The sequence below is a fragment of the Cervus elaphus genome, chromosome 32 (assembly GCF_910594005.1).
Source record: "Cervus elaphus chromosome 32, mCerEla1.1, whole genome shotgun sequence".
Classification (NCBI taxonomy): domain Eukaryota; kingdom Metazoa; phylum Chordata; class Mammalia; order Artiodactyla; family Cervidae; genus Cervus; species Cervus elaphus.
The window spans coordinates 27,367,488-27,392,066 of NC_057846.1; the positions used below are offsets into that span (position 1 = coordinate 27,367,488).

The 24,579-nt window shown below is 42.7% G+C and overlaps 1 protein-coding gene across 1 annotated transcript in view; it reads right to left on the reverse strand.

Moving 5' to 3' along the window:
* The window catches only part of PDGFRL (platelet derived growth factor receptor like), a 76,465-nt gene that overhangs the window by 10,655 nt on the left and 41,231 nt on the right, over positions 1 to 24,579 (reverse strand). Inside the window, exon 3 of the mRNA XM_043893600.1 lies at positions 5,429 to 5,580. Within this exon, the coding sequence (XP_043749535.1) occupies positions 5,429 to 5,580 (152 nt within the window). The remainder of the gene's footprint in view (positions 1 to 5,428; positions 5,581 to 24,579) is intronic.

A 24,579-nucleotide genomic window follows, 5' to 3' on the forward strand; every position in this document is an offset into this window, starting at 1 on the left:
AGCTTCAGCATTAGTCCTTCCAATGAATATTAAGAATTGATTTCCTTTAGGATTGACTAGTTTGATCTCCTTGCAATCCAAGGGGCTCTCAAGAGTCTTCTTCACCACCACAGTTCAAAAACATCAATTCTTCAGCACTCAGCTTTCTTTATAATCCAATTCTCACATCCATACATGACTACTGGAAAAACCATAGCTTTGACTATACAAGCCTTTAAAGGCAAAGGAACGTCTCTGCTTTTTTGATATGCTATCTTGGTTGGTCATAACTTTTCTTCCTAGGAGTAAGCGTCTTTTAATTTCATGGCTGCAGTCACCATCGGCAGTGATTTTGGAGCCCGAGAAAGTAAAGATATCTTTTTAGCAAATATTTAAGGAAGGTGTGATTGTCAGATTCAGAAAGAACTTTTGTTTTAAGGTTTTGTACAGGAATCTGACCCCTTCATGGATCGCAGCCTTGTCTTGCAAAGGGGTTTGTGTAACTCAATGAAGCTGTAAGCCATGCCATGTAGGGCCACCCAAAATGGATAGGTCATGGTGGAGAGTTCTGACAAAATGTGGTCCACTGGAGCAGGGAATGGTAAACCACTCCAGTACACTTGCTGTGAGAACCCCACGAACTGTATAAAAAGGTATGACACTGAAAGGTGAGCCCTCCCAGGTCAGAAGGTGTCCAATAGGCTACTGGGAAGAGTGAGGACAATTACTAATAGCTCCATGAAGAATGAAGCATCTGGGCCAAAGCAGAAACAACATTAAGTTGTGGGTGTGTATGGTGATGAAAGTAAAATCTGATGCTATAAGAACAGTATTACCTAGGAACCTGGAATGTTAGGACCATGAATCCAGGTAAATTGGACATGTTCAAGCAGGAGATGGCAAGAGTGAACATCGACATCTTAGAAATCAGGGAACTAAAATGGATGGGAATGGGTGAATTTAATTCAGATGACCATTATATCTACTACTGTGGACAAGAATCCCTCAGGAGAAATGCAGTAGCCCTCACAATCAATAAAAGAGTTCAAAATGTAGTAGTTAGGTTCATCCTCAAAAAACAACAGAATGATCTCAGTTCATTTCCAAGGCAAACCATTCAACATCGCAGTAATCCAAGTCTATGCCCCAATCACTGATGCTGAAGAAGCTGAAGTTGATCAGTTCTGTGAAGACCTAGAAGACCTTCTAGAACTAACACCAAAAAAAGAGATGTCCTGTTCATCATAGGAGACTGGAATGCAAAAGTAGGAAGTCAAGAGATATCTGGAGTAACAGGCAAGTTTGGCTTCGGAGTACAAAATGAAGCAGGGCAAAGGCTAACAGAATTCTGCCAAGAGAATGCACTTGTCATAGCAAACACCCTTTTTCAGCAACACAGAAAACAACTTCACACATGGACATCACCAAATAGTCAATCCCAAAATCAGATTGATTACATTCTTTGCTGCCAAAGATGGAAAAGCTCTATACAGTCAGCAAAAACAAGACCGGAAGCTGACTGTGGCTCAGATCATCAGCTCCTTATAGCAAAATTCAGGCTTAAACTAAAGAAAATGGGGAAAACCACTAGGCCAGTCAGGTATGACTTAAATCCCCTATGAATATACAGTGGTGGTGATGAATAGATTCAAGGGATTAGATCTAGTAAACAGAGTGCCTGAGGAACTATGAATAGAGGTTTGGAATATTGTACAGGAGGCAGCGAAGAAAACCATCCCAAAGAAAAAGAAATGCAAGAAGGCAAAGTGGTTGTCTGAGGAAGCTTTATAAATAGTTGAGGAAAGAAGAGAAGTGAAAAGCAAGGGAGGAAGGGAAAGGTATACCCAACTAAGTGCAGAGTTCCAGAGGGTAGCAAGAAGAGACAAGATGGCCATCTTCAATGAACAATGCAAAGAAATAGAGAAAAACAGCAGAAAGGGAAAGGCTAGAGATCTCTTCAAGAAAACTGGTAATATCAAAGAAATGTTTCATCTAAAGATGGGCACAATAAAGGACAGAAACGGTAAAGACCTAATAGAAGCAGAAGAGATCAAGAAGAGATGTCAAGAATACCCAGAAGAACTACACAAAAAAGATCTTAATGACCCAGTTAACCATGATGGTGTGGTCACTTACCCAGAGCCAGACATTGTGGAGTGTGAAGTCAAGCAGGCCTTAGGAAGCACTGCTGCCAATAAAGTTAGTGGAGGTGATGGAATTCCAGCAGAGCTATTTAAAATCCTACAAGATGGTGCTTTTAAAATGCTGCACTCAATCTGTCAGCAAATTTAGAAAACCAGCAGTGGCCATAGGACTGGAAAAGGTCAATCCTCATCCCAATTTCCAAGAAAGGGCAGTACTAAAGAATGTTCAAACCACCAGACAATTGCACTCATCTCCCATGCTAGTAAGGATATGCTCAAAATCCTTCAAGCTAGACTTCAGCATTATGTGAACAGAGAACTTCCAGATGTTCAAGCTGGTTTTGGAAAAGGCAGAGAAACCAGAAATCAAATTGCCAACATCAGTTGGCTCATAGAGAAAGCAAGGGAATTGCAGAAAAACACCTACCTCTGTTTCACTGACTACGTTAACATCTTTGACTGTGTGGATCACAACAAACTGGAAAATTCTTAAAGACATGGGAATATCAGAGCACCTTACCTGCCTCCTGAGAAACCTATATGCAAGTGAAAAAGCATCAGTTAAATTTAAAAAAAAAGAAAAAAAACAAAAAAAAAAAGAAACACAAAAACAAACAAACAAAAAAAAGCATCAGTTAGAACCAGACATGGAACAATGGACTGGTTCCAAATTGGGAAAGGAGTATGTCAAGGCTGTATATTGTCACCCTGCTTATTTAACTTATATGCAGAGTACATCATGTGAAATGCCAGACTAGATGAAGCACAAGCTGGAATCAAGATTATGGGGAGAAATATCAATAACCTCATATACACAGAAGACACCACCCTTAGGGCAGAAAGCGAAGAGGAACTAAAGGGCCTCTTGATGAGGATGAAGGAAGAGAATGAAAAATCTGTCTTAAAACTCAATATTAAAATAACTAAGATCATGGCACCCGAAGGAGACAAGGTGGAAGCAGTGACAGATTTCCTCTTCTTGGGCTCTAAAATCACTGAAGATGGTGACTGCAGCCATGAAATTAGAAGACAATTGCTTTTTGGCAAGAAAGCTATGACAAACCTAGACAGTGTGTTGAAAAGACATCGCTTTCCTGACAAATGTCAAAGCTATGGTTTTTCCAGTGGTCATGTATGGATGTGAGAGCTGGACCATAAAGAAAGCTGAGCACCAAAGAATTGATGCTTTAGAACTGTGGTGCTGGAGAAGACTCTTGAGAGTCCCTTGGACTACAAGGAGATCCAGCCAGTCAATCCTAAAGGAAATCAGTCCTGAATATTCATTGGAAGGACTGATGCTGAAGCTGAAACTCTAATACTTTGGCCACCTGATACAAAGAACTGACTCATTGGAAAAGACCCTGATGCTGGGAAAGATTGAAGGCAGGAGGAGAAAGGGACGACACAGGATGAGATGGTTGGATGGCATCACCAAATCAATGGACATGAACTTGGTCAAACTGCAGGAGATGACAAGGGATAGGGAAGCCTGGAATGCTGCAGGCAGTGGGGTCTCAAGGAGTCTGGCAAGACTTGGCAACTGAACAACAACAGGAATCTGAACCAATGTTCATGCAAAGCCAGTAGAATAAGTGAACAATTTGAATTTCAGAACACAAAAATGAGGCCTTATTTTCTATACTCTAATCCATGTTTTAAAAGAAGGGACCACACCAGTTGCTTTAACCAACAGAAAAATGTATTTGCCAAGTGAATGAAGTAAGCAAGGCTGCAGAAAGAATATATGAATGAGCAAGCAAATTACTATCTATAAATTAAATCTGCCCAATTTTCATTTATTCATTCCTGGACATTTATTGAGCATATACATATTTTTATTAATTCAGTTGAATTGTTGTAACTTGATAAATTGCAAAAACTGAATTTCTTTTAAAGTAAAAAAATTCTGCCATCAGTAGAATCCATCTACCAAAAAAAAAAAAAAGATGTGTTCAAGTTTATATTTAAAATTATAGATCACAAATGCCTGTACAAATATACTTGGTATCTACTCAAGTGGATGACAAACATTGCTTTAAAAAACAAAACACACGGAAATGTAAGATTTCAAAAAAATTAGAGTTAATAGGCTATAAACTAAAACCCAAGTTATAACAAACTCCATACTTGGTAAAGTGCTGGTTCATATGGTTTTACCACACGTGTAAACTGGAGCCCATGCCTCTTACTATGAGGAAGCCCTGCTGCTGGTAATGTTTCCCCCCCACCCCACGCCCTGGTCTTGATATGGGAGGTGGTTACATGATCTGGGAGGTGGTTAACTTGAGGATCATTCACTAAGCTGCAGAGTTGTGATTTGTGTATTTCCCTTAGTATAAATCATACTTCAGTACAAAGTTAGAGCAGAGGAGGGAAAAAACCCTCTGAGAGCCTCCTGGATGAAGATTGAATATAAATATAACTTGTAGCAGTTGCTTAATCAAAAATTGAACAAATTAACAGTCAAAAGAAGCTTCACAGTGTTTACAATCAAACTCTAGGAAACACACATACATAATGGATGCCAGACGTTTCTCTGTGTGGGTGGTGGGGAAGCACATGTTCTGAGAGACTCCAGAGCCAACAGCCTCCGTAACAGCCCATCTTGGTTCTCTAATGCCTGAAAAGACAAAGCGCTAAACCCTATCTTGAAAATTCAACTGGACTCTCAGTGTTGAGGAATAAGAAAAGAATACAATCCATTAAGTCACATCAGATTGGTTATTAAGTCTTATGTGTGTGCTTAGTCACTCAGTCTGTCGGACTCTCTGTGACCCTATGGACTGTTTCCTGCCAAGCTCCTCTGTCCATGGGGATTCTCCAGGCAAGAATACTGGAGTGAGTTGCCATTTCCTTCTCCAGGGGATCTTCCCAATCCAGGGGTAGAGCCTGCATCTCTTAAACCTCCTGAATTGGCAGGCAGATTCTTTACCACTAGTACCACCACACGTCTGCTGGCTGCCATATTGAACAATGCAAGTACAGACTCTGGGACCAGACAGTTCTGGGTGCAAATCCTGGTCCAGCCACTTCCAGCCATCTGACTGAAGGACTTACTTAACTCCCTCAACCTCCACTTTCTCATTGAAAAAAAGTACACACACATATATATTTATATGTACTTACCCTGAAGAGTTATTACAAGACTTACATTAAATAATTGATGTAAAGCCTGAGCTTTTCAGAGTCTGGGAAACAGGGAGTGTTCTCATTGTCCTTATCTGATAATCGGCAGACAGAGGGAACCTTTAATATGGGCAAGTCCAGAAGTCTGGAGAGTTCTGCCGATGCAGCCAGCCTCTTACCTGTGAAGAAGATGTAGGTGGAGCCTGTCTTGGCCTCGTCTCTCCTGCAGACGTAGCCGGTGCAGAGCTGTCCCCAGCAGCTGAACTCGCCCGTGTCGGCTGCGGTGGAGTTGACCAGGGTCAGCTGGCCGTAGCGTTCATGCTGCTTCACACTGTCAACAAGAGCAAAGCCGGTCACCAGGGCCGGGACCCGGCACCCATCTCTCTCTGCTCCATCATCCTCACACGTGAAGCCCCAAGGCTCCGGGCAGAGGGCCCTTCTCAGACGGCACTGATGAATAAAAGGTGTACTGGGGGAAAAGTGTGTTGGGGGTAGGTGAGGAGGCAGAGGGGAAAGCCTTTCTTAGCAGTAGGCTAAGACAGTGACATTTGACATCAATGACAATGACATTTTCTCAAGAGAAGACATTCTCTTCGACCTCAGAACTGGGGTTTCCTTAAGTAAAATCACTGGTGTGTTGCAATGCAGTCACACACGTTCAGCCACAAAGCCTTGGATGGGCATTTTGCCTTCAAATTTGGTTTCTAATGAGTTTACTTAACAGCAGGCAAAGTGAATGAAAGCATACAGCAATATCCAGGATGCAAAACCTCTTTAATCAGTAAGAATAAGTCTCTGAACACAAGCTTGGAATCTTTGAGATGGTGAATTACTATATTTCAGATAAGAACTTCCCCTTAAGAAGATCAAGCCAGTCAATCCTAAAGGAAATCAACCCTGAATATTCATTGGAAGGACTGATGCTGAAGCTCCAATACTTTGGGCACCTGATGTGAAGAGCCAACTCACTAGAAAAGCCCCTGATGCTGGGAAAGATTGAGAGCAGGAGGAGAAGGGGGACAACAGAGGATGAGATGGTCGGATGGCATCACTGACTCAATGGACATGAGTTTGAGTAAACTCTGGGAGATAGTGAAGACAAGGAAGCCCAGCATGTTGCAGTCCATGGTGTCACAAAGAGTTGGACACAACTTAGCAACTGAACAACAAGGAAAAAATTCATGGTTGCTAAGATGTGGAGCCCCAATCATGTACCCACCTTTGGTCAAGTATTTAGAGCTTTGGGCCACTTCTCCTCTGGCCTCACACTATTATTTCTACCTTTATTTCCTCATTTTTTATCTCTCATATTTTTATCATGTTGCATGTGAACATACTTGCCAACCCCTTCAGCTCCTCGTTGAAATGAGGACAGAAAGAAACATGTGTTATTATCATCTCTGGGATTAGCCAATTGTCATGGTAATTCCCTGTATTATATTATGTTAAGAACCTAGATGTATCATCCTTGGTTTGACCCCACCCCCACCCCCCACCCACCCTGTATGGCCTCAGCCTGTGAGGATGCCAAAATAAATGGTCCTAACTGAGGGTGAATCTCCAATATGCACATGCCTCACCCCTCTGGAATCCACATACTTTTCTGACACAGTCGAGATTCTTCCATTGTAGGTGGCTATAACACAGGTTCAGTCACCACTTTAAATTTAGCACACAGGACCACGTCGGGCTGGTTGGTCTTCAACACAGCCTGTTCTGGCCTCTGCGGAATAGCTGCTCAGCCCACCAGTTCTGCCAGGAGGTGCCTCTCTACTCCCACTGCACCAGTCAACTGCACGGAAATCTCTCCTCCTTCAGGAAGCTTCTAATTAGAACCAACTCAGGAATCGCCCTGCTTTCTCCCAGTGACGTAACTGGCTTCCTCCCCCTCACCCATCCAATACCTCTGGCTTCCTGTTACTACAATGCACGGGGACAACTTTGAGGGCAGGGATACCGCCCTATTTGCTTTATATTCTCTGAGCAACAAATCTGCACACAGCACAAAGCAAAAGTTCTCTAGAAACGAGGGGACTGACATGAAGTTGCACAACAGTGTTGGAACTGGAAAGAACCTTAAAAAGCAGGAATCCAGCTCCCAATTTTGTGAATGAGGAGACCGGGTCTCAGAGAGCAAACAGGACTTTCCTGAGACCCACAGCTGGAGAACAGCTGAACAAGACTGTTTTCCTTAAACCAATTAAGTGTGTGCCCAGTACCCACTCATTAGATGATAAATGCATCTAAAGCACTTGCTGCCACGCCTGGTTCATTGTGCTATCTTAATTGTATCTTAATTACATACACGGGTAGATTAGTAGTAGTCACTGTGAATAATACAACAACAGATATGCACATCCAACATTGTGGATGGCCCTCGGCCCAAATAAGAGTGGCCATCAAGGATATTATAACCCAGCTGAGGAGCTAAAACTAATAGTCATGAAGACATCAGAGAGTAGCTAAAGTGATGCCCACAGCAAGAGCAGTAGGAATTCAGAGAAGGGATTCCTCACTGTGGGTGGGAAGGTTGAAGGCAGCTTTGAGGAGGAGGTGGGACAGGCTGGACAATCAGAAAGGTGGGGTGGGGGGCCGGCAGGGGGCTGAAGGCTGAACTTGCCGGGGCTGGGAGGGACCTGCTCTGTTCAGATCACTGCCGTGTCCCTGGTGCATGGTGGGTAGCAGGCACTTGATGACTTTGGGATTTAATCCACTAATCACAGAAGGAGATGGAAGGAGGGGGTGGCAGTCACGGGGCACGTGGTTGAGAACACTGGGAGGGGTATACATTGTGCTCAGCAGGGAGCAGGGACCACCCTCAGGTTTGGAGGTGGGGAGTGAGGGCCCCCCTTAGCCACTCCTAGAAAGTGGGGAGAACAGGCCAGGGAAAGGAGAGAGAGGAGGGAGGAGGAGGGAGAGGAGGGAGTAGGAGGGGGAGGAGGGAGAGGCTCTTACTGGGATGAACAGCCAGTGCTGGGGCCAGGCTGGGTGTCAGCAGTGGAATAGACTTGAAAACAAGACTTGTTTTCTTGAGGAAGATTCGTGACAGACTGGGTATACAAGATGGAAGAAAGACACATGGATAATAACCTCTCAGTTTGTATTTCCACGTGATGGAAAGAGTGGGGTTTTAACTAAAATGGCATAGCTAAGAAGAGAAAGGAGATGGGGGTGTTGGAGAGTCTGAATTTATAGTCAGGTAAGTGTGGATGTTTTGTGAATCACTGGAAATCCAAGCCAGGCACAGAGGAGTAAAAACAGCTCTAGATTTATATTTAGGGGTACCATGTACAGGGGCTATGAGCAGGAACTAAAGAATGAGTGAACTCAGTGAGGAAGAGTGTGGACAGAAAAGGGAAGGCCAAAGACAAAGTCTAGAGACAAACCAGGGGACCAGCAGGAAAAAGAGAGGTGGAGGGAGGGAAGAAGTAGAATCAGGAAAAGCGATCATCAAGAAGAAACAGTCAAGAAATTGATGGTTAAACTCATCAGATGCTTTTCATTCTGATCCATGTCCTCCCCCCCTCCACACACATGCACACACACACACTTCATCTGGCAGAATGGAAATCTTTGGCAACCAGAAGAGTCAGTTGTGAGGATGGAGCTTGACGTCAGCAGATAAAAGATGAAAAGGTGGAGACAAAATGGAAGTGAAAGTTCCCAGGTAAACCATAATATCAGGCCACAGCGCCAATACTTTGGCCACCTGATGTGAAGAGCCAACTCACTGGAAAAGTCCCTCATGCTGGGAAAGATTGAGGGCAGGAGGAGAAGGGGACAACAGAGGATGAAATGGTTGGATGGTATCACCGACTCGATGGAAAAGAGTTTGAGCAAACTCCAGGAGATGGTGAAGGACAAGGAAGCCTGGTGTGCTGCAGTCCATGGGGTCACAAAGAGTCAGGCAGGACTAAGTGACTGAACAACAGCATTCCCCATAGAGCTGTGCCTGGGGCACAAAGTCAGTAAGAGATCAATAAGTGTACTGAGCACCTTCTGTGCACCCAGCAGGTACCGGTACAGTAGTGATAGAAATTATAAGACGCCATTTCTACTAGGAGAGAACCTGGGCACATAAAAATGCAGTTCTTGGGACTAACCCCAGCACCATGCTGTATCTTTAGCAGGACTGGGGGTGGAAGGAAGGAAATGCACTGGAAAACATTTCTGGATTTTTCCACCCCCTCTTCTGTGTCAACAATATAAAACAGGAAACAAATTATTTAGCAGGATTACAGCTTAAATGCCTGGGTTTAGAATGTCCATTTTTACTAATGGGATCACACAGTCCATGTGGCAGGACATCCAAGAGGTTAGGATGTGACCTCAGGCCTCTGGGGGCAGAGTCTGCATTGAGTCCCGAAAAGCCCACTCCAAAGAGGCTTCAATCGCAGACTCTCCCCTCCTCCTGTAACCACTTCACACACACCCCCCAAAATGGAAGAAGTACAAGATGTGAAGTTTGAGTGGAGCTTTTTTTTTTTTTTTAAAAAAAGGGTGCTGCAACAAAACAGACTCACAGACATAGAGAATAGATGTGGTTGCCAAGGGCGTGGGGGCTGGGGTAAGGGAGGGAAGCACTGGGAGTTGGAGGGTGGTAGATACAAACTATTACACACAGGATGGATAAACAACAAGGTCCTACTATAGAACACGGGGAACTATATTCAATATCCTGTAATAAACCATAATGGACAAGAATATGAAAAAGAATATACATGTATAACTGAGTCACTCTGCTGTACAGAAGAAATTAACACAAGATCATAAATCAATTATACTTCAATAAAATTTTTCTTAATTAAAAAAATAATCACTCTGAAAAATAAAAGAAGTGCTGCCCTATCACCTGATCTATGACAAAGGAGGCAAGAATACCCAATAGAGAAAAGACAGCCTCTTCAATAAATGGTGCTGGGAAAATTGGACAGCTACATGTAAAAGAATGAAATTAGAACACCCTCCTATGGAGAAGGAAATGGCATCCCACTCCAGTATTCTTGCCTGGAAAAGTCCATGGACAGAAGAGCCTGGCAGGCTGCAGTTCATGGGGTTACATGACTGAGTATGCACGCATGAGGAGGGTGGAAAGAAATGGGTTGGTAGCAATAAACTGATAGAACTGAAAAAAAAAGGCCTAATACCATACACAGAAATAACTAAAATGGATTAAAGACCTAAATGTAAAGCCAGACACTATAAAACTCTTCGAGAAAAACATAGGCAAAACATTCTTTGACATAAATCACAGCAAGATCTTTTTTTTTTTTTTTTAGCAAGATCTTTTTTTGACCCACCTTCTAGAGTGTTGAAAATAAAAATAAATAAATGGGACCTAATTAAATGTAAAAGATTTTGCACAGCAAAGGAAACCATAAAAAGACAAAAAGACAACCTTCAGAATGGGAGGAAATATTTGCAAATGAAGCAACAAGGGATTAGTCTCCAAAATACACAAACAGCTCATGCTGCTCAATATAAAAAAATAAATAACCCACTCAAAAAAATGGGTAGAAGAACTAAACAGACATTTCTTCAGAGAGCTCATAGAGATAGCCAAGAAACACACAAAAAGATACTCAACATCACTAATTATTAGAGAAATGCAAATCAAAACTACAATGAGGATCACCCCACACAGGTCATAATTGTCATCATCAAAAAATCCACAGAGATGAAAGGGAAGAATCTACAACCAAGAATATCCAGCAAGACTCTCATTCAGATCTGATGGAGAAATCAAAAGCTTTCCAGACAAGGAAGAGTTGAGAGAATTCAGCACCACCAAATCAGCTTTACAGCAAATGCTAAAGGAACTTCTCTAGGGAGGAAGCACAAGAAGGAAAAGACCTACACAATATAAACCCCAAACCTCTAAGAAAATGGTAATAGTGAAATGAAAGTGAAAGTGAAAGTTAGTCGTTCAGTCATGTCCAAATCTTTGTGACCCTATGGACTGTAGCCCACCAGGCTCCTCCATCCAGGGGGATTCTCCAGGCAAGAATACTGGAGTGGGTCTCCATTTCCTCCTCCAGGGGATCCTCCCCATCCAGGGATCAAATCCAGGTCTCCCACATTGTAGACAGACCCTTACCGACTGAGACACCAGGGAAGCCACTAATAGGATTACACTTATCAATAATTACTTTAACTGTAAATGAGTTAAATGCACCAGCTGAACAAAGGACAGACTGGCTGAGCAGATGAGACTACGTGCATGTATGCACTTCCACTTACCCTATCATTCTACTTAACCCCAGAATTGTATGTAATTATTTTATATTGTTAGTTTAATCCTCTTTCCATTATTGCTTGCAAATGTAATTATCTTTTATTTTTTGTCTGGCTGTTGATTGTGAAAACTGATAAACATCTTTTACTACTGTGATTATGTAACTATTATTCACTTAATCCCATCATATCATGATTGGTCAACAGAAAATAATAGAATTCTGTATCATTAATACTACCATTTAATAGAAAAAAGAGCATCCTAATGGTAAAATATAGTAAAATAATTAGAAAAAAATCAGTCAGGATATAAAGGCCCAGCTGCTTAATGAATGGGCCTGGAAGGAAGATGGATGGATGTACTGAGTAGAATGAACACCCACTAAAGTCAAGGCAGAGGAGGAGAAGAAGACGTCGGATATAGTTTCAGGGCAACTCCAACCTCTCAGGCATGATCTAAAGGTGATGGATGTCTCCCCTTGCACTTTAGAGAAAGCAAGAGTCACGCAGTAGGACTTCTTTGACAGATGACAAGCTGACAGAGATAAGAAGGGGGCTGGACACCAGAGTGGGAACAGGGTAGCAAAACTTTGCAGGAGTCAGCCTTGTTGTTTCTTTTCTGCAGGACTTGAGAACTTTCCTGGGCCATTTGCTGGATCACAAAATTCTCCCCCTATGCCATGCCCAGAGCATAAAAAAGTAATCGAATACAAAGAAGGATGTACACCATAAAAAAAAATCCACAACGATAAATGCTGGAAAGGATGTGGAGATAAAGGAAGCCTCCTGCACTGTTGGTGGGAATGTAAATTGATAAAGCCACTATGGAGAACAGTAGAGAGTTTCCTTAAAAAACTAAAAACAGAGCTGCCATATGACCAAGTAACTACACTCCTGGGCATATGCCTGGAAAAAAGCAGTTCGAAAAGATACATGCACCTCAGTGTTTATTGCAGCACTATTTCCAATAACCAGGGTGTGGAAGCAACCTAAATGTCCATTGACATATGAATGGATAAATAAAATGTGGTACATGTACACAATGGAAGATTACTCAGGCATCAAAAGGAACAAAAATGTGCCATTTGCAGAGATGTGGATGGAGTTACAGACTACCATACAATGTGACGCAAGTCAGAAAAAGAGAAGCTAATATCATGTATTAACACATATATGTGGAACCTAGAAAAATGAAGCAAAGCAGAAATTATTTGCAAATAATTACTATTTGCATGTTCTATTATTTATTTGTTCATTATTATATGAATGTTCTATTATTTGCAAAGCAGAAATAGAGACAGACATAGAGACAAAACTATAGAGACAGAGGGGTAGGATAACCCTAAATGTGATGACCTAAATGGTAAGGAAATCCAAAAAAGAGGGGATATCTGTATGTGGAGAGCTGATTCACTGATGTACAGAAGAAAATAACAACATTGTAAAGCAGCTACTTTGTAAAGTCACAGGACAGGAAAAGGTCAGTTTTCATTCCAATCCCAGAGGAAGGCAATGCCAAAGAATGTTCAAACTACCTACCATTGTGCTCATTTCACATACTAGCCAGGCACTGCTCAAAATCCTTCAAGCTAGACTTCAACAGTATGTGAACCAAGAATTTCAAGACATACAAGCTGGATTTAGAAAAGGCAGAGGAACCAGAGATCAAATTGCCAACATCCATTAGATCATAGAAAAAGCAAGGTAATTCCAGAGAAACATCTCCTGCTTCATTGACTATGCTAAAGCCTTGACTGTGTGGATCACAACAAACTGTGGAAAATTCTTAAAGAGATGGGAATACTAGACCACTTTACCTGACCCCTGAGAAACCTGTATGCAGTCAGTAAGCAGCAGTTAGAACCAGACATGGAACAATGGACTGGTTCCGAATTTGGAAAGGAGTACATCAAGGCTGTATATTTTCACCTTGCTTATTTAATTTCTATGTAGAGTACACATGCGAAATTCTGGGCTGGATGAATCAAGGGGGGAATCAAGACTGCGGGGAGAAATATCAACAGCCTCAGATATGCAGGTGATATCACTCTAATGGCAGAAAGCAAAGAGGAACTGAAGAACCTCTTGATGAGGATGAAAGAGGAGACTGAAAAAGCTGGCTTAAAACTCAATATTTAAAAACCTAAGGTTATGGCATCTGGTCCCATCACTTCATGGCAAATAAATGGGGAAAAAGTGGAAGCAATGGCAGATTTTATTTTCTTGGGCTCCAAAATCACTGCAGACAGTGACTGCAAAATTAAAAGATGTTTGCTCCTTGGAAGAAAAGCTATGATGAACCTAGACATTGTATTAGATATCACTTGGCTGACAAAGGTCCTATAGTCAAAGCTATGGTTTTTTCAGTAGTCATGTATAGACATGAGAGTTGGATCATAAGGCTGAATGCCGAAGAACTGATGCTTTCAAACTGTGGTGCTGCAGAAGACTCTTGAGAGTCCCTTGGACAGCAAGGAAATCAAATCAGTCATCCTAAAGGAATCATCTCTTAATACTCGCTGGAAAAATGGATACTGCATCTGAAGCGCTAATACTTTGGCCACCTGATGTGAAGAGCTGACTCATTCGAAAAGACTCTGATGCTGGGAAAGATGGAGGGCAGGAGAAGAAGGAGATGACAGAGAATGAGATGGTTGGATGGCATCACCTACTCAATGGACATAAGTTTGAGTAAGCTCTGGGAGTCGGTGATGGACAGGGAGGCCTGGCGTGCTGCAGTCCATGGGGTCACAAAGAGTCAGACACAACTGAGCGACTGAACTGAACTGAACTGAACTGAATAATTAGTGATGTTGAGCATCTTTTCATGTGTTTGTTGGCCATCTGTATGTTTTCTTTGGAGAAATGTCTATTTGACTCTTCTGCCTATGTTTTGATTGGGTTCATCTGATGTTGAACTGCATAAGCTGTTTGTGTATTTTGGAGATTAATCCCTTATTATAAATTGCTTCGTTTGCAAGTGTTTTCTCCCATTTCTTTCAGGATTTATTATAGTGTGTGTGGGTATTTATTCATGTGAAAGTTCTGCAAGGTATTGTTAATAGTTCTGTTCTGGGTAGCGGTAGTGAAAGGTTAGGCTGGTCTGATTTTAAATTACGTGTATCAAATTTCCTTGCCTTTTTAAAATGTTAACCTTTCAATTTATTCACATAGTAATGTAGCTTTTCAGTGTGTTTTCCCTAAAGTTTTTATGTTCTGGTGGTTTGTGTTCCATATAATCTAATATTTTGTTTTTCTTACTGTATTTTTGAAGTCATGAGCCTACATTGGCTCCAATCATGTGCAAGCTTCAAGTCTGTTTCTCCTTTGTGGTCTTGCCTTCTCTGTTCCTTCTCTGTCTCAGCTGCCCGCCCAGGGGCCGGCCTGCCTCAGACACCTCAGCCAATCAGAGCCTCTCCTCCTGGAGGCCCCTGCACTGATTGGTCGGCACATGGAGGGTGCCCTGCCCCTGGGAACCTGGCTCTGCCCAGGACTTCTCTTACTGCTTGATGGACAGCTGGGCCTTTGCTGCCAGAGACCATGTCCTCTCCTTCCCTTTTACCCTTCTCTCCTGCACGGTTATGGTTGAGAATCTGGTCCCGAGAGAATGAGCACTGGGAGCCCCGTGTTTATGCCCTCCGAGTCATCACAGCTGTGTGTGAGTGTTATGGATGTAGCCAGTTAGCAGGCTGAGTGTCATCTTCTCTTTCCTTTTCCATCTCTTTTCAGTCACTGTTTCAACCACCTGTGAGAAGTTAGGAAAAGCCAGGAATGAGTTGCAAATAGCTTATGAAGGATTTGTCCAGAAGTGAAACCAGCAGCACCAGACTGATCTAACAGAGCTGGAGAATCGGCTTAAAGAAATTTTACACCGGGGAATGTGAAAAGCTTCAGAACATCTACATCGAAGAAGCAGAGAAATACAAAACTCAATTGCAGGAGCAGGTCTGTACTGTTAGAACCTGAGCATGTGCTCGGCCATTACTGTTAATTTCAATTCTAACGGTTGTCTGATGAGGGTCTTCCTTTGATGACCTTCTCTGGATGTCCCTTGATGAATTTCTTTATAATTTAAATAAATGAAACAGTTTAAGTAAAATTTTTTATGATCAAAGCAATGTATATATGTCGAGTGAAAGACCAATATAAAAAAGATAAAATTTAAACAATCTTTTAAAAATTTTTAATTGAAGTATAGCTGTATAAGATTATATAAATTACAGGATTACAATATAGTGATTCACAATTTGTAAAGGTTATACTCCAGTTATAGTTATTATTAAATACTGGCTATACAGAAATAGTCACATAAGTAGAAAACAAACTTACAGTTATGAAGAGGGGGAAGGAACGTTGGATGAATTGGAAGATTGGGATTCACAATTTTTAAATATCATAACTGTATAAAATACATAAATATTGACTATTATAAAATATTGACTATATTACCCATGTTGTATAATATATCCTTTAGCTCCTTTTATACCTAATAGTTTGTATCTCTTATTCCCCTGCCCCTATATTACTTCCCCCTCTTCCGTCTGCCCACTGGTAACCACTGGTTTGTTCTCCAAATCTGTGAGTCTGCTTTTTTGTTAAAGCCACTAGTTTACTATAATTTTTGGATTCCACAGATAAGTGATATTATAGCTTTTTTCTTTGATTTATTCCACTTAGCATAATACCTTCCAAGGCCATCCATGTTGCTGCAAATGAAAAGTTTCATTCTTTTTTTAATGCTTCAGTGGTATTCCATTGTGTCTGTGCATATATGTACTTCAGTAGAGGCCTAATGACAGTGTCCATGGGTTTAAAGTGTGACATGGATGAACCGAGGGCAAAGCACACATGGTAAACTCCTTCATAGTAGGTTTGCTTTTTAACTCAGCCCAGACCATCTTACGTTGGATTAAAACTCAGCATTCAAAAATCAAAGATCATGGCATCTGGTCCCATCGCTTCATGGCAAACAGAAGGGGAAAAAGTGGAAGCAATGACAGATTTTATTTTCTTGGACTCCAAAATCACTGAAGACAGTGACTGCAGCCAAGAAATTAAAAGACACTTGCTCCTAGGAGGAAAAGCTATGATGAACCTAGACAGCATATTTAAAAGCAGAGACATCACTTTGCTGACAAAGATCTGTATGAGTCACAGCTATGGTTTTTCCAGTAGTCATGTACAGATGTAAGAGTTGGACCATAAAGAAGGCTGAGCACCAAAGAATCAATGCTTTTGAATTATGGTGCTGGAGAAGACTCTTGAGAGTTCCTTGGACAGCCAAGAGATCAAACCAGTCAATCCTAAAGGAATCAACCCTGAATATTCTTTGGAAAGATTGATTCTGAAGCTCCAATACTTTGGCCACCTGATACAAAGAGCCGACTGATAGGAAAAGACTCTGATCCTGGGAAAGATTGAGGGCAAAAGGAGAAGGAAGGTACAGAGCATGAGATGGTTTGATGGCATCACTGACTCAATGGACATGAGTTTGAGAAAACTTTGGGAGATGGTGAAGGACAGAGAAGCTTGGCGTGCTGCAGTCCATAGGGTAACAAAGAGTCGGACATGACTTAGTGACTGAACAACAGAAGCAACTATGCTCTAATAAAGCTTAATTTAAAAAATAATTAGGTAGAAAAAAAAGGTGCTGCAACAAATCACATGCTGCCCAAAAAGTATATAGTTAAGCAAAATTTACATTAATTGGAGCAGCTCTGAATATCCCAGCACATAGGCACACCCCAGATCTTTCTGAACCAGGACTTTCAGGGGCTTCCCAGGTAGCTCTGATGGTAAAGAATCTGCCTGCAATACGGAGACCTGGGTTCGATCCTTGGGTTGGGAAGATCCCCTGGAGGAGGGCATGACAACCCACTCCAGTATTTTTACCTGGAAAGTTCCATGGACAGAGGAACCTGGCAGGCTGCAGTCCATGGGGTCACAAAGAGCCTGACACAGACTGAGTGACTAGGCACAGGACTTTCAGACCTGACACACGGTGAACTCTGATGGACCAGTCCAGGTTTCAATGAGTGTCCAAAATTAGGACTGTATGTGTGTATCTGTGTGTGTGTGTGTCTTCCAATGGGTCCCCTGGCTTTACATATACAGACCCTGTGTGTTTGGGTGGAGGCTGGAAGCTTCGTGTATGGAGTCACCCCCTGCTCTCTTCTGGAGGGGACCGTGTCACAGGATGGCACAGAGGAGGAGGCTGATGGGGCCAAAGTCAGGGCCCATGTGCATCTCACCTGGGCCAGTGACCAGGTGACAAAGGTGGGGTCCCCCACGCTCCTGTCCTTCCCCCAGATTCCAGAAGGCAGGCATGAGAAGTGAGCCCTGGGTTCCAAGATTATCAGTTCATTGGTCATAAATACTCAAGTAGTGTATATCAAGCGGGAGACTTGGGAGTGGAGAGGCAGGGACACAGTGAGGTCTGAGGAGTCCCCTGCTCTCAAGCTCCCCTGTGCAGAGTGCCCTGGGGATTCCCAGGAAGGTGAGCAGGACAGGCTTCAAGACTGACAGAGTCTTGTGCGTGTGTGCTAAATCACTTCAGTAGTGTCCAGCTCTTTGTGACCCCATGGACTGTAGCCCATCAGGCTCCTCTGTCCATGGGATTCTCCAGGCAAGAATACTGGAGTGGGTTGCCATGCCTCCACCAGGGGATTTTCCCAACCCAGGATAGAACCCACATCTCTTACATCTCCTGCACTGGCAGGCAGGTTCTTAAATAAAGGGTGAGAATTCCCCAGGGAGGTGATCCCTGAAAGGTGACGAAGGGCAAGTTGGGTGCATAACAGAGAGAGCTGGACTGGAACGCAGGTGGCCAGAGGACTGCAGTGAGAGGTGGTAGTCACACAAGGTGTGCAATCACGGACTTTGGAGCCACACTGATAGGATTCAAATCCCACCTCCACCATGACCTTCAGATGCCTCAGCTCAAGCTTACGCCTTCCAATCTGGCTACATCCACCTCTTCAGACTCCAAGTAACAAGAACAGCCATACCTCATGCTTACAGAGGGCTGGGCATCATACTAAGCTCTTCAAGTAAGTTCAAGACTTGGAGCAGAATATTTAAAATGGATAACCAACAAGGACCTACTGTATAGCAATATGGAATCCAACTCAAAATTATGTGGTGTGGCAGCTGGGATGGGAGGGGAGTTTGAGGGAGAATGGATATATGTATATGTATGACTAAGTCCCTTCACAGTTCATCTGAAACTATCACAACATTGTTAATTGCCTATACCCCAATACAAAATGTTTTTGGTGTTTAATAATAATAAAAATCTCCTTTAAAGGTAAAATGCAGGAAACCATATATAATTTGATCTCATTTTTATAAAACAATTATACATATTTTAAAAAAAGACTTAGAACAGAACCTGGCACAGAGTCAGAGCTCAGCACACCTTCGACACTGTCACTATGATGGGTTTCCCAAGCACATTGGGAAGGAGGCCCTGTTTTTCCCCTTTACCAGAGGGAGACACTGAAACTTACAAGAGTACTTGATTCAGTCTCCCAACTCTGAGGGGTAGAGTTTCTAATCTAGTATCATTATAGACTTAGGTCACTGATTTTTTTTTTTAATGTATACCATTTTTAAAGTCTTTATTGAATTTCTTACAGTACTGCTTCTGTTTTATGTCTCTTTTTTTGACCCCAGACATATGGGAACTTAGCTCTCTGACCAGGGATGGAATCCCCACCCCCTGTATTAGAAGGCGAAGTCTTAATCACGGGGCCACCAGGGAAGCCCCAGGTCATGAACATTTATAAATGAAACGGGCACAGACTTCCATCCTACCAAAGTGAATGAATGGAAGGAATTTTGACTGAGAAGCGGTGCCTCTAGTGAGCCTGTTAATCTTGTTAAATATGGTCAGAGACCCACACTACACCTCCCCCCCAAAAAAATCCAAACTTGGAAGATCTGATTAAACTATCTCATTATTATTCATAATACTTCAGTTTCTATTCAAATGGACAACTAGCCATTCAGCAAGTGACTGAAGGAATCAAAGGCAACAAAACAACCAATCATTACAGTTATAACTGAAAGCACCAGAGGTACACATTACTCTTTCTCAATCCCATAAGATGGTGATGATGAAACTACTACTCATAATTAAAATCTGAGTGGTACTTAACATATGGCAAGTACTGTTTTAAGCCCTTTGCACATTTGGACTGATTTCATCCTCATAACAATCCTGAGAGGTAGGCACTACTACTATTATTATTTTGGTTAAGATATTCATTTATTTGGCTGCATCAGGGTAGCACATGGGGTCTTTAGTTGCAGCATGCCAACTCTTAGTTGCAGCACGTGGGGTCTAGTTCCCTGACCAGGGATCAAACCCAGGCCCCCTGGACTGGGAACACAGAGTCCCAGCCACTGAACCCCCAGGAAAGTCTCAAGGTGCTATTATTATACCCATGTTGTAGCTGAGCAAACTGAGGTTAGACAACTTTTCCAAGTCAGTGTTGGAGCTGTAGAAGAAGTAGTTGAAGGTCAGTTTAAATAATTTTCCCAGGGCCACCTAGCTGTAGGATCCCAGACAGTCTGCCTTGCAGACTCTGTAATCATTTCATTGCATAAAACAGAAAGGCAAGGGAAGAAGGTGAAAACATGTCATCTATTATCCTTGCTATGCAACATGCATTTCACATTCATGAATTATTTAGCTTTACCACATACAAAGAACAGTGCAAGGCATCAAGGGAGATAAAGATGAGTGAGTGTTTGCTTTAAGTACTTCAAGTGTGTGCACAGGCCTGTGTTTACTCTAAGCCTCCTTTTAAGAAGGTGTCAGGAAAGAATTGCTTCAGCATATGCTGGGAATGGAGCCATATCGACAGAGTACAAATCCTGGGTAAGACATATCAGAGCTCAGCAGTTTGTGAATTTAAAAAGATGAAAAGAAATATGGATGAGGAACTCGTACAGAGCCAAATATGCAAACTGAGGAACTTCAAAGTGAATCTTGTTCCAATATCAGAAATTAAGCAATCTTCTGTCTGTCTCTCTCTCTCTCTGTTTGAATACTATCCAAGGATCTATCCAAACCATGAAATTAAAAGACGCTTGCTCCTTGGAAGAAAAGTTATGACCAACCTATTTAATATGACAGCATATTAAAAAGCAGAGACATTACTTTGCCAACAAAAGTCCATCTATAGTTTTTATAGTAGTCATGTATGGATGTAAGGGTTGGACTATAAAGAAAGCTGAGCACTGAAGAACTGATGCTTTTGAACTGTCGTGTTGGAAAAGACTCTTGAGAGTCCCTTGGACTGCAAGGAGATCCAACCAGTCAATCCTAAAGGAAATCAGTCCTGAATATTCATTTGGAGGACTGATGCTGAAGCTGAAACTCCAATATTTTGGCCACCTGATGTGAAGAACTGACTCATTGGAAAAGACCCTGATGCTGGGAAAGATTGAAGGCAGGAGGATAAGGGGACGACAGAGGGTAAGATGGTTGGATGGCATCACCAACTCAATGGACATGGGTTTGGGTGGACTCCGGGAGTTGGTGATGGACAGGGAGGCCTGGCGTGCTGCGGTTCACGGGGTCGCAAAGAGTCAGACACGACTGAGTAACTGAACTGAACTGAACAAGGATCTATGCAAAATCCTTGCAATATAACTACAATATTTCGATCCCAAGAGTGGTTTATGTGAAGGGATGTACCATGCGACTTGGGTCTTTTCTACTACATTGACTTATGTCAGATTTTTCTGTATTATTTATAAGGAAGTCAGGGACTTCCATAAACCTCTGCAGCGGGGTGGGGTGGGGAGGTGCAGATTCAATCCCTGCTCAGGGAACTATGATCCAGAGGGCTGCATGGTGTGGCCAAAGAATAAATAAAATTTTTAAATAGACTTTTAAAATAAATAACTACGAAGAAGTCATGGTTGGCATTTCTCAGCTCGTTCACAGGAGCGCACACACGTGACGTCCCTCCAGCCCTGCCAGCCTCTCTCTTTCCCCAGTGTCCTGTCCTGGACACTGACTCCACTCTGACCGCTGTGCTGGAATGTTCCCTCTCTCTTCTCATCCCCATCTCTCCTAGTCTGCTAGTGGCGTCTCTTCTTTTTGTCTCGCTTGCCAATCCATCTAGCTTCTTTACAAAGGAAAGCTCCCCTCCTGCCCTCAGAAATCAAGGCACAGATATCCCTTTTACCAGAAGCCCAAACGAGGCCTGACATGCCTGAGATGGACCACACAGAAAACCTCGTCAGGCCACCTAGAATAACGTGCAGAGCCACATGCTTAAAAGATAATGCAGGGCTTCCCTGGTGGCTCAGTGGTAAAGAATCCACCTGCCAATGCAGGAGACACAGGTTCAATCCCTGGCCTGGGAAGATCTCACATGCCACAGAGCAGCCAAGCCTGTGTGCCACAATTGTCGAGCCTGTGCTTTAGAGTCCAGGGGCCACAACTACTGAGCCCATGTGCCCAAGAGCCCATACCCAACAAGAGAAGCCACTGCAATGAGAAACCAGTGCACCACACAGCCAAAAACAAACAAAATTATATATATATATATGGCAACACAATATAAAACTCACCTCCAGACTTTTAAAGTACAAACCCTAACCCATGCCTGAGTACACTTTTAGAGAGCATCCATTCTGCAGTTTTTTAAAGTAGTTTAACTCATTTTCTTTTTCTTACAGTCTTTCTCATGACAAAATAATACATGCTCATTTAATTTAGAAAGTTAGAAGCCCTATGGATCAATGAAATAAAAAGGAAGAGGTCACTGAAAATCCCAAGATACACTGTCAACTCTGTATTGGGGAGTCTTCCAGTTCTATAAATCAATCCATCTAGAAGAGTGTTTCAGATGCTCTACTAAAAACCATCAAAGTACTTTCCTGGGACTTCCCTGGTGGTCCAGTGGCTAAGACTCTAAACACCCAATGCAGGGGACCTAGGGTTCAATCCCTGGTCAGGGAACTAGATCTCACATGCCACAACTAAGATTCCAAGTAGAAAATAAACAAATTTAAAAAGTACTTTGCCATCGGGATTGGGAATAAAGACCTGCCCTCTGTAGTTGATATAAAAAAAAAAAAAAGGAAAAAAAAAAAAAAGAAAAATAGATGCATGTATATGTATAACTGAATCACTTTGCTATATACCTGAAGCTGACACAACATTGTTAATTAACTGTGCTTCAATATAAAATAAAAAACTAAAAAGAAAAAAAAAAAAAGTACTTTGCCAAGGACCACCCAGCTTTATAGCATGAGCAGCTCCCGGCATGCACAGAAGTGAATGCTGCCATCTTGGAACCCACAGTGCCTACGCTGTCCCAACCCCTCCATCAGGGACCATCCTCTCCACCCACCCCAAGTCTTCACAGCCCAGACACGTCAGCTTGTTTCCACCCCAGCCCTCCAGCCACCTCTTTGCCTGTGAAAGTTTCTCTTCTTTTTCTGACTGACCTAAACCGGGTTATTCTTTCATGCTCTATTCTTGGGAAGACCTTTCATGGTTGGTGGTATTTGTAAAATGCCGGTTAAGAGCATGCACGCAGTCAGATTTCCTTGGTTCAATTCTGCCTCTGCCACTTACTGACTCTGTGCGCATGAATAAGTGACTTAATTATAATGTGCTCAGTTTCCTCATCTGAGACAGGGGGATAACAGTTCTTACCTCCTAGGTGAGAACTTAATTATGAGAATTAAGTCAGTTAATAAATGTACACGATCCTGGAAGGATGCTAGCACAGAATAAGTGCTCAACACGTGTTAGGGGTTATTGGGGTGCCCTAGTACACCCTGATCTAAACTTCTCACGCTCAGTACCTAATGCCTTTATCACTATACGTGTGCATATGTAGACATATGGTGGGCTTCCCCTGTGGCTCAGTGGTAAGGAATCCACCTGCAATGCAGGAGATGCAGGTTCGATCCCTGGGTCAGGAAGATCCCCTGGAGAAGGAAATGGCAACTTACTGCGGTATTCTTCCCTGAATTCTTCCCTGAACCTGGCAGGCTATATAGTCCATGGGGTTTTCATAAAAGAGTCAGACACAACTGAGCAACTGAGTGTGCATGCGTGTAGACACACACACACATATATGCTACTTTGTAGTATGTAACGGAGAAGGCAATGGCATCCCACTCCAGTACTCTTGCTTAGAAAATCCCATGGATGGAGGAGCCTCTTGGGCTTTGGTCCATAGGATTGCTAAGAGTCGGACACGACTGAGTGACTTCACTTTCATTTTTCACTTTCATGCACTGGAGAAGGAAATGGCACCCCACTCCAGTGTTCTTACCTGGAGAATCCCAGGGATGGCGGAGCCTGGTGGGCTGCTGTCTATGGGGTCGCACAGAGTCGGACACGACTGAAGTGACTTAGCAGCAGCAGCAGCATGTAACCTTTTCAACCTCCTATTATATTTCTCTAGTGAAATGATCCCTTCTTAGGCAGGAGGCAGGAACATGTCTCACACTTGTCTGCGTCACCCACAACCTTCTACATGGCATAATGTGAGGCAGACTGCAGTTACAGTGACTGTGTGCAGAATAGAATTCATCGAGTGGAACTGAGCTGAGTCACTTGCCCAAGGGTTCTAACTCCTTGGCCTCCATGTCATATAACGTGAATTAAGTACAGGTTCCAAGGGTCACTTTGGAACCAGCAGGGACCTTAGGGATTACTTGGTTGGATGGAATGGAATCCCTGGGCAGTCCTGGAAAAGCATCTGCCATGCTTTCCACTGCACACCGAAAGGAAGCCTGTGTCTATTGCTTTGAATACATGCCCAAATTCTGACCAAGGGAACGACCCAAAGCAAGCGTGTTGGTGATGGCAAGAAAGAATGCAGCCGATGTGCACTCACCATGTAGGAAAAACTCATAGAAATTCACAAGTGAATCGCTGCTGTCGTGTAATTTTGATAAGGTCATCTTTTAAACGTGGCCACCATATGCTTTTGATGTGTGAAGTGAAGTGAAGTCACTCAGTCGTGTCCAACTCTGTGACCCCATGGACTGTAGCTTACCAGGCTCCTCAGTCCATGGGATTTTCCAGGCAAGAATACTGGAGTGGGTTGCCATT